At 32.3% G+C, this 11172-nt stretch overlaps 1 protein-coding gene across 1 annotated transcript; it reads left to right on the forward strand.

The window, feature by feature from the left end:
• Positions 1 to 7377: 7377 nt before the first annotated feature.
• On the forward strand, positions 7378 to 10700 carry LOC117916626. The gene is made up of 2 exons (XM_034832749.1): positions 7378 to 7795; positions 10482 to 10700. The coding sequence occupies exons 1-2, from the start codon at positions 7565 to 7567 to the stop codon at positions 10683 to 10685; spliced, it is 435 nt and encodes a 144-aa protein (XP_034688640.1). The 5' UTR covers positions 7378 to 7564; the 3' UTR covers positions 10686 to 10700.
• Positions 10701 to 11172: the final 472 nt, after the last annotated feature.

The following is an 11172-nucleotide window of genomic DNA, read 5'->3' on the forward strand; positions in this document are numbered from 1 at the left end:
CCCTTCGCTTTCTTTGACGGTGCCCCCCCTCGTCCGACTGGGCCCTAATTTTTGTGGTTAGGTCAAATTTTAATAATGGAGGATCTGATCCATTTCCTCTCCATCGCATTACCATCTCTATTTCTGGACGTTAATTTAAATTATTGGTTAGAATTAGAACGTATCAAAGAATAATATTTGGAACTTGCGGTGTTTTATGCTACCGCGTGTATTGCTGATATCGCCAAAGAATGAAAGAAAAGAGTCATTCCAAGTGATATAATTATTATAGGGCTGTGTGAGCTTTTTCATAGAAAGGGCCGGAGGTCTCGTGGCACCTTTTTGAATCTCTTTATAGTCGTGGGTCCACTCCAATGTTTATTTGAACGATCGAGATACATACATGAACGTATGAATTACGCGCAATTCTAATCATTTCGCATTTGCTAGTCAAGTTAATTCAATCGATTAAGGATCATCTCCGTTCACTTTTTCATTTGTCTTTGAAAGTCAAGTATGAGCCCCACGTACGAAGCTCACGTGAATTTTAAATTATTTAAAAATATTCAAATCATTCGGATTTTTAAAATACAACCTTAAAAGACAAAATTTAGTCAAGTGATGACAACTCCTTCTAGTTTTTTCTACTTCTATTCTTTCCACAGCCGTATCCAAAACGAGTTTGAAATTTGTGCGATGGGATGGAAGCCTGGTTATGTAGTGATGAGTCATTAAAATGACAGTTTAAATGTTGAAAGATAATATTATATTATAAAAATTTTATTAAATATTAAAAAAAATTGTACAAATTAAAATTTAAAATAGAATTTTTGTAAGAAATAATATTTGACTTTCATATTCGATTTTCTTGTAATCCATAAGGTTTTTTTAATAAAATTAATCAAAGGTTTAATTAAAAAACCTTAATTCAGGAAGGAATTATTTATTTATTTATTCAAAGAAAATTTTAAAACAAAAGAGAGGCTCGCATATCAGTGGTGGTTGTTCGGGCCAGCATTGCCTCAAAAGCGCAGCCGTGGTGTAGCCCGGTCCATTTGTCAAATGAAGTTCATGGCTGCACCCAAAGCGATGGGCTTGGGTGCTTGTGTATGTCGTCGGACGGCCCATGGTTGCATGCTTGTAGCCATGCCACATCCTAGCAAGTAAAAAAGAAATACGAAAAAAATATATATGTGGGAAGTGGGGGGAGTGAGTTAGCATTAAATCATGGCTAATTTTGATTTATAAAGTATAATTAAAAAGTGGGTTAATAGACAAATTATTGAATCATCTAATGCTACATGTACAATAAATAATTATCATTTATGTCTATAAAAAATCTCAAGAAATATCATGTAATGAGCAAAAACCTTAAGTATAACTATTGCTATTAGAAGAGAATAATCTTAACTTTGTCAATCTTATTGCTTTTATAGACAATATTTTTGTTGTAATCCCATTTGTACGATGTTTTCACACAATGCAGGTGTAAAAAGATTAGCAAGAAATTAGCAATTATTTTTCCTTCTATATATTTTTTCTTTTTTTTTTCTAGAGTTGACCTATGGTTTTTATATCAAGAATCTATTCCTGATTACAAAGGGTTGAATGCAGCTAGTGATTTTTTAATTTAATTTAATAAAGTGCACAACAAATTAGATTATCAATCTTTATTAAACAAACCAATGCCTAGAAAGAAAATCCTCCAATCATGCATAAATTTAACCAAAAGGGGCAAACAATGTAACAATAAAGGCAACAACAACAACTCAAGTGGTCATCCAAATAAGAAAGGATATTGTGGAAAATTTGGTAAGAAATATTGCAGGTAAAGCAATTGTAACAACAACCATAATCAAGGCAATGATAATTTCTCAAACTCTAACGATTACTAATTCCATCAAAGGTTCTAGCATCCTTGATATGGAGATAATAAACTAAGGATTATGTGCTAATTATGCAATAAAATTGAACAGAATATCAAGACATGCAAACCATATCCGCACTATTTTTTTAACTTCAAGCCAACCTTGTGGTTGCTAGTCATGGCAATGGCAATTAATATAAGTGATAGATTATAAGGCCTCTCACCATGTCACTTTCGATTTTTAGGATCTATCATTACACCATGATTACAGTAGTAACCATATTATTATCAATTATGGTAAATGTATTCATATACCATATTTAAACTGGACAACATTTTGTGTACAACCCTTGTTCTAAAAAAATTGTTTTTTATATCTCGCCTTGTACTCAAAATAGTACATATATTGATTTTTTTCCCAATTGTTTTGTTGTAAAGGATATGAATACAAGGACATCACTTGTCGAAGGCAATAATAAAAGAATGTGTATCAAAAGTTGACACCTTCACCCACAACCAATGCATCCAATCAAGCATTTTTCATCACCATAAAGTGTACGAGTCATTGGCATCAATGTGTTGGTCATTTATCACTCAAGATTCTCAAAAATTTAGTGTCTAGTCAGCCTCTTCTAGTTCGAGTTCTTCTTTTAACTATTGTGATTCTTATTTTTGTAATAAGAGTCATAAACTCTCATTCAAATTTCATCTATTTTCTATAATTAACTATTTCAAATTTTATATGCTAATGTATGGAGACTTGCACCTATTAATCGTTTGATAATTTCCATTGTTATGTTCTCTTTATGAATTATTAAACAAAATATTTATGACTAATTTATTAAACAAAAATCTGATGTCGATTTAATTTTGAGTAATTTAAAAAGGTTGCTAATTTTTTTTTCCAAACTTATATCATCACAACCTATTTTGAAAAAGGTGATGGATACCAAAGTCACCACTTGACACTAGTGATAATGACATTCAACACCTAAATTCTCCTCTTCGTTCACCTAAACTTGTTAGAGCCACAGAGCATCAATATCAACACATTGTCGAGATTGGTGTTACACTACTCCATGAAGCTTCCATTCTACTTACCAATTTGTTGCATTTCAATTTACTATGAATTTTGTTAACTACCTTTCAACACTTTGGTTAATATTTGTGTTACCATTGGCCCAACCTTTATGGCACCAATAGTGAACTTCAACCTCGCTCTCATTCATGTATTTTTCATGGTTATTCATATGAGCGCAATGTTTACCATTACTTATACTCTTAATTTAAATATATATATATATATATATTTGTCTCTTACAATGTGGCCTTTATTGAAAAATCATTTTGTTTCAAAAACCTTCTACAATTGGAAAGTCGTGTGCATATGATAGCTCTCCAAATTGGACTTAGTTGAATTTTCACCTCATTATATGGTTCCTATTAATTTTTTTTGTTTTCTCTAATCCAAGGATTTCTAACTCTATCTTATATCCTATTCAAACCCTAAAATTATCTTTTGGGTCTTAATTCTCCTTTATCATTCTACTATCCACTATATTCATCCACTCCACCCATATCTTTAGTACCAAATTTGGCATTCCCTTCTAATGTCATACTCTTTTCATTGAGCTATTCAAGGACACCCTATGAACCTTATGTGAACAATGTCCCCATGCAAGATGTTTCCTCCTCATAAGACGTCTTATAGGTATGCCCTTCTTCCTTATTACCAATACTTTCCACCCACCAACGTCATGTGATAATTTGGTCTCAAAATAATATTTTCAAGTTTAAAAAAAAAAAAAAAATCACCTTGTCACCACTAGCCCACCTTATTCCATCCAGTGATTAAACTCACTATCGTTATCGAAACACAAAATCCTTACGCTAGTATCACCTACATTTGAAAAGTTTGATGAAAAGTTTGATGCTCTTGTTCGAAACTATACATGGACCCTGTTCCTTTTCATTCTTCCCAATATGTCGTCGAGTGTAAGTAGATTTACAAGACCAAGGGAAATCTAGTAGGTTAGTTGCAAAGTCCAAGACTCACCTTGTTGTTATAACATTTCTTCAATCAATAAAGATTGATGTTAGTGATACCTTTAGTCATATTGTCAAACCAATGACCATTTAGGTTATTCTCACTTTGACAATAAACTTTAATTGGCTCTTGTGTCAATTGGATAAGAATGATGTTTTTTTCAAACTTTCATTGATGATTTGTATATGCAACAATCATTTGCATTTGTTGACTCTCAAGTTCCAAGTCGTGCATACAAATTCAATAGGAAGTTATGGTACTTGACATGCGTTGAGAGCTTGATAATGAACTTTGAGTATTTCTTATGTCTCACAACTTCATTAATTCCAATTATCATCAATCATTGTTTATCCACATTCATGGAAAACTCACATTTGTTCTTATTTTCTATGTCAATGACATTTTCATTAAAAACAATTTTGACGCATTTCTTGGTCACTTCATTGTTATCTAAGCATGTCGGTTTTTTTTTTAAGGATCTTGGTCCCTTGAGCTACTTTAACAATACTAAAGTAGTTCTCATCATCCATGACTTTGTACTTGTTGAAATACAAATACAACCACAACATGCTTGGGAAGACAAACATGAATGGGGTTAAAAAAAAGTCTTCAACATGCTATCCTCTATAAAACTTGTTCATCTCAATGATGTTGTCCACTCAATTGATGCAACTCAATATTGTCAAGTCATTGGTGCCATGAAATATCTCTCACTATTTCGTATGGACATCTCTTCTATCATCCACAAATTGTCTAGGTTAATTGATCAACCTTTTGTGAATCATTAGATAATTTTAAAACGTATTCTTTGCTACCTCAAAGTTATCTTATAGCATAGAGTTTTCATTCAATGAACCTCTTCAATTCATCTCTATGCCTTTGTTGATGCCAACTATGCAAAATATATAAATGATCACACTTTGCATATGCTTACATTGCATTCATTAGTGTTACTCTCATTAATTGGAGTTTTAAAAAACAAAAAAGAGTAACTCAATCCTCTCCCTGAAGCTAAATATTGAGTTGTTACTTCCACTGCTGCCAATATCAATTGGATTCAAAACCTTTTGTATGTGTTTCATGTTGCTAATTCAACTATGCTAATGATTCTATCGTGACAATGTAGGCATGAAATGTCTCTATGCTAACCCCATCTTTCATTCTCAAATGATACACATCGCTATTACCTTTGGTGCCTAAGCCCTATAAAAACTTTGGTGCCTTAAGCCTATCTTGTATCCTTTATAACTATTACCTTAAGATGGGTGGCGTGATTTTTCAAAATATAAGGAAGTGCTAGTGTAGTTGAGTTGAGGTTGGTGTGTTTTTTTTACCAAATTCAATAATAAGAGTTAAAATATGATCCAATCAAATAACATAAATAAATGATATAAATGATGTTTTTTATGACGAAATATTTAAGGGACATAATTATAAAAAATGGAATAATAATTTACATTGAGAGTATTTTTCATATAAATGTCCAAACTTCGTTATGATGTCACCCTTCACGCTCTTGAATAAAATCAACTATCACTCTTATTAAAATTTGTACTACACTTTACACATGATGTTATTACTTATTAGCATAAATAAAATTGATACCACTTAGTTATAACTTATACAACGCGTCCTATACTTTGGACTATTATAAATTAGAAAAATTATACTAAAGAGTTTCCTCATTGATATAATTGGGCTAATTATAAAGTTTTGCAATCATCCTTGAGTTAGGTATAAAATTAGTGTGAAATACAAAAGACCAAATGTAAATATTTGGATATCCTTATCTATAAAAGTTAAGATAGCTTTTTAGATTTTATCCATTTGACAAATTGACCAAACATAAATGCCCTACTATTAGAAAAAAGCAATATTAATATGAATTTCCACAACATCATTGCTAATAATTATAGTAATAATAAAAACAATAGTCAAAAATGTATTTGTAATAATAATTATAACTTGCAATATGGTGAAGGCACATAGTGAAATACTCCAAAACGTTTCTTGATGACTTGCAATATGGCAAAGCCACATAATCAAATCCTCGAACATGTTTCCTGTTGACTAAATGAACTTCGTATCATATCACCCTTAGAACCATGGATGAGCTAAGGAATAACTCCCTAGGAAAGGGTTGGGATACTACTACTCGGAGAGAGACAACTTCTATAATAATTTTAAGGGTGTCTCTCTTAATGGGCTTGAGTTAGTCTCTCAATTTTTTTTACCCAAGTGGAATACCTCATTTTTTTTACCTAAGTGGAATACCTCTAATGGTGCCTTACCTTACAACATTGTAAGGTTCAAAATTTGACCCTCTTTCTTGATGAAAACTTCAATAAAACACATCCTACCTTTCATAGACTTCAATTTATTTTCTTGCATGATTTAAAGGCTAATGTTGCTAATTTAGAAAAATAAATAAATAAAAAATCCTCACCTTGTTCAATGGGAAGTCATTTGCATGCGAGTAATTGTAACTTTATTATGATTATGGTTAACCTTGTTGACCTAATCATAATCAAATATCATTATAAATAACCTTTAAGACCAATAAAAGAGTTATAAGGAGATTCCATAACTCTTTGCTTCCAAAATAAAGAATAAAAATTTCTCGATGATAGTTTAAAATCTCAAATTCTTTAGGTTATGGTTTGGTTTCTAAAAATAGAAGAGAAAAAGTAAGAGAAAGAAAATAAAAGGAAAAGGTAGAATGGAAAAAAAAGTGAAATAAATTTAAAATTCATAAATTATTTTTATATGATGCTGTATACTCATTTCAATTATTTTAATTTTTTTATGAAAATATTAAATAATTTTAAAATGTATAACTTTCTAATTAATGTTAATTATATATGATTTTTTTTTTTCGTATTTTCTATATCAAAACTATTAACATTTTTTTTCTTAGTATTTTCAATGCAATTTTTATAATCATCTTTTCTATGCTATAGTTTTAAATACAGAAGGAGAAATAAACGTCCCAAACAAAAATCTCTAATCATCATTTCTCTATGATGGAGAAATATTTGGTCAGCGTCTTTTTTAAAACTACTTTACTTGTTTCTTAGGGCAAATTTTTACATTATTAATTGGCACCTTGTCTGGTGGGTGATAACTTATAAGTCAAAAGAATGACACCAAAAAAATTTAAGAAGACCAGCGCATCTACTTCACTTTTACTGTCCATGCTACTACCGTAGGAAATGTAACGTATTAGATTACATAATTTTTTTTTTATATACTTCTATTTTTATTATTTATAGAAGTAAAAAAATATAAATAATTTTTTAATTTTTAAAGTAATGTTCTCGTAATTTTCAAAATTTTAATTTGAGGTACAAAAATTGGAAAATAAAAGCACGATCTAGTGAGAAAATGATAAGATTATGCAAATTAGTAAAAATTGGGACGAAATTATAGAAAAGTCTAACGAGGAATTAGAGAAAAATGCACAAACTCCACCAAGCAGGAGCATGATCATATAAATTGCGACCGAACTTCTTCCACATCTCACCACTCACCACTTTGTGAAAACACCAAAAACAGAGGACACAGATAACACAAAAAACACTTTTCCGATCCGATCTCCGCAACGCCTCCTTCGCTCGAATCCGACTGTTATATGGAGTCTCGACGCCTCGATCTCGGACCGATGAGTTGAAATGCAGCCAGCTGATTCGTCGTCATTGTCTCGCCCAGTGTTGAATCCTTTCTCCTTCAATGACGATTTGAGCAGTGAGGGTTTCGGCGGCCCTAGGGTTTTGTTCTTCGCTTCGCTTTTTCTGTTCCAAGGAGGGGGAATGGATTTATCCAAGGTTGGAGAGAAGATTCTCAGCTCGGTCCGGTCCGCCCGATCGCTCGGCATTCTTTCTGCGCCGTCCGATCGTCCTGAGGTAGGGACTTGTGCGTTAATGCGGTTTTCAGATTTATTTTTTGGTGAATTATGGTTTAGGTTGATGTTTGGAGGCCGAAAAATAAAAAAATTGAGTAATTTTTTTTCTTCAGAAAACTACAAAACTGACCTCGGTAGGTAAGTTGAGTGCTGGTTTCTGTGTACGCGAGTCCTCAATACTGAAAAATCCGAGGTTGAAACAATTTAGTTCATCTTATTTTCCCTATATATTTTTTTCAGCATTAGGTTAAACGAGCAATAGGCTTTACCAGAAAATTAAATTAGGTACTGGAAATCAGTAGGAGTAATGCATTCTGCTTAAAATTGGCTTCTTGTATTATAATTATCATTACATTACTTAGGCTTTAGCGTGTGACTTGGATGACTGCGATCATCTAGATGGAGAATGTTTCTAATTGAATTATTTTTGTTTGTTAATCTTTTCCTCTTGGCTGGAAATCTAACATTTCTAGGTTTGTTTATGTTTTGAGGGACACAATGAATTTTAAGTAACATGGGGTTTCAGGTGTGAGCAGTTATAGATGGTATATGTTATTAGATATCTGCAGGTTTGGTGATCGTATTCTTAAAGTGGAATCCTCAATTAGAATAGAAATTGATGATAATTGCTTGTTATATCTTGTTGGTCTAAGGAAGGACATTTTGGCATCATGGCATTTGTGTAAATGGGAAAACAACATTGACAGGGAAAATTAATTTAGTGCAGGGTAGTGAAGGGGAAAAATGAAAACAAAGGAATTAAGAATAGAATAAGTGCTGACAAATGGACAATGCATAAGGCTCCTACTTTGATATCCATGTTTGATCTTATTTCAATTCTTAATTTGGGGCCATAGTTTTTCCTTGCCAATAAGAAATTTAGCTTCAAATTCAATTGTGGCAGAAATTTATCTTGAGTGCTCCTAGAGTGTACATGTATCAATGCACGTTCATGCATAAGGTTGAATGGCTTATGATTAAATGATCTGATTAAATATGCCTATGAATGATATGCTAATTAGCATTGAATGCTTACTTATAAATAAGATATTAATGTGCCATTGGGAAGGGAACTATTAGGGATCATATAACAAAAGTAAATAAAAATACTAGAAAGGACCTATGTAATTAGTGTGTACCTCAATGCTTTTTTTTGGAAAATTATCACATGAATGAAATGATTCTAGATGACCAGTGATGTATAATGGGTGGATGGAACCACACTTAAAAGAATGTGGGAGAACAAGTCAAGAGAAGAAATGAGAGAAGAAAGTATTTCACAGAACAAAGAACTATTTGAAGAGCATGACATAACATGGGGTAGTTCTTGTTCGAGAAAGAAGAGGCAAATGCCTAAGAATAAAAAGGGAGATTACTAGTCTCAAATGGAGAAGCTGGTTTGGGACAAAAATTAAGAGTCGCTTGGAAGAGGATATAGGTTCAAAGTTGTTCTTTCATTTCATTACTAACCTGAGAAGTAGGGTTAATATGAGTTCTAAATTAAGGGTGGGATGAAGGATAGTTGATAGAGGAATTGCATTGAATGTTGCAATTCATATTCTTCTTTCTTCATTCTATGTAATAGCACCTTCCTTTCTTTTACTTTTTATTTTCTCTAGAAATCACGGAGGGTTGCATGGGCATTTTTTTGATCAGAAACAAAAGATGTATTGATTGTGAGAAAAGTGCATGAGATGGAGTTGCATAGGAATTTTTACTAAGGAGCCACTTTCATGTGGAATATGTTTTGGGCACCAATACTTTTTTAGCACTCTCTGGAGGCATGTATAACATGCCTTAGATGTGTCATCATTGTGTTCATGTTTGCAAAATAAGCATAAATTACCTTGAAGGAAACTGAGGGGAGATAGTTTTCACCTTCCATCACAACACTAACTAAGAAAGCATGTCATAATTCTTACAAGAAGTGAGATTACAAGATGAAGACCCCCATCTGCAATTGCAAATTTCCTGATGCTTTTTCAGTTTTAAAAGACTACATGGTTCTATAAATAACAAACTCTTTCGTTGTTTTGAAAGAAAAAGAAATATATGAAGGAGCTTAATGCAGCCTTCTTTCCTTGTTTTTGTGCTGCTTGTATTTTTGGTCTAAGTTGGTAATAGAAAATTCAATTATGTCCTTAGTCGATTTTATTGATTGGTTGAGATTGGATTGAGGGAGGGAGTATTTTTGTTTTCCCTATACTTTTTGGCGCTCTTTGGTGGCCGATTGTATACACCATGTGTACCTTGGTGTGCCCCCTTTAGTGCTTTTTATTAATATTTATTAATACTATTGCAATTTACTTATAAAAAAAAGGTTTTTTTTTGGCGCTTTTAATATATTCTCTTATTTATCCAAAAAAAAAAAATAACTTGGGGAACCAAGGTGGTCGACAAATTTTCAAAATCTAGGAGCGTTGATGCTATATTTACTAGTGGTTCTTGGGTTAGGTTTATAATGATCATGGTGGGTGAGTAATCAGCAAAGTGCATCAAAAGAAGATGAGCAGTCGCACCATGAAAAACATGCAAACCACTAATTGACGTATTATATTGAGTTTTTCTTGGTACAGTTCTGCTGCATGCATATATCCTAATGATTAGTTTGCTGCTACAATGATTTTTTAATCAATGGGAGTGTATGACGATTTGGTTCATGAGTTTTTTTAATTTTCCTTGTATAGGTTCCAGCTCGTGTTGCTGCTGCAGCAGCAGTTGCTCGTGCTATTGCATCATTACCTCCTCATCAGAGGCTAATTCTCCCATCAAGTTCTGAAGAATTGAACTCAATATATGGGAGCAGACCTCGTGGTCAAGTAGTGGAGGAGCTGGAGGAAGACTTCTATGAAGAGGTTTTAGTCACTTATTATTGTCACTTTTGGTTTTAATATGGGCTTGATTATGTCTTCAACAATATTTTTGTTCGCTGATACTGTATGGATCTTACATGACATTCTTCTTTAATATAACATGATTCATTGGTGCAAAAGGTACTAATGCATGCTTTAACATGGGATTGTTACTTTTATAATGAGTAGTTGCATTTACAATACACCTCTTATTGTTTAGTGGCTTTATATAATTGGGAAAAAATTTATTATTATTTTAACTGTCCTATATAATTTGGTTTTGATTGGGGAAAGAAAATTAAATCAATTCTTATCAATAGGAAAGTAATAAAGTAATTTTCAACAGCTCTATATAATAGGAAAAATAAATATCTCTTGTATAATTTTCTGAGCTTATGAAAGATGCAGTCAATCTTGATATTGGTGAAGCTTCATCATATCTTGGGGCATGAAACTAGTCCTTTTTCAAGTATGCTGCTATTAGCACTTCACAGCTGTATTGTGATTGGACTTGGTTTACTTTCAT

This window comes from Vitis riparia, chromosome 6 (assembly GCF_004353265.1).
Source record: "Vitis riparia cultivar Riparia Gloire de Montpellier isolate 1030 chromosome 6, EGFV_Vit.rip_1.0, whole genome shotgun sequence".
NCBI classification, from domain to species: domain Eukaryota; kingdom Viridiplantae; phylum Streptophyta; class Magnoliopsida; order Vitales; family Vitaceae; genus Vitis; species Vitis riparia.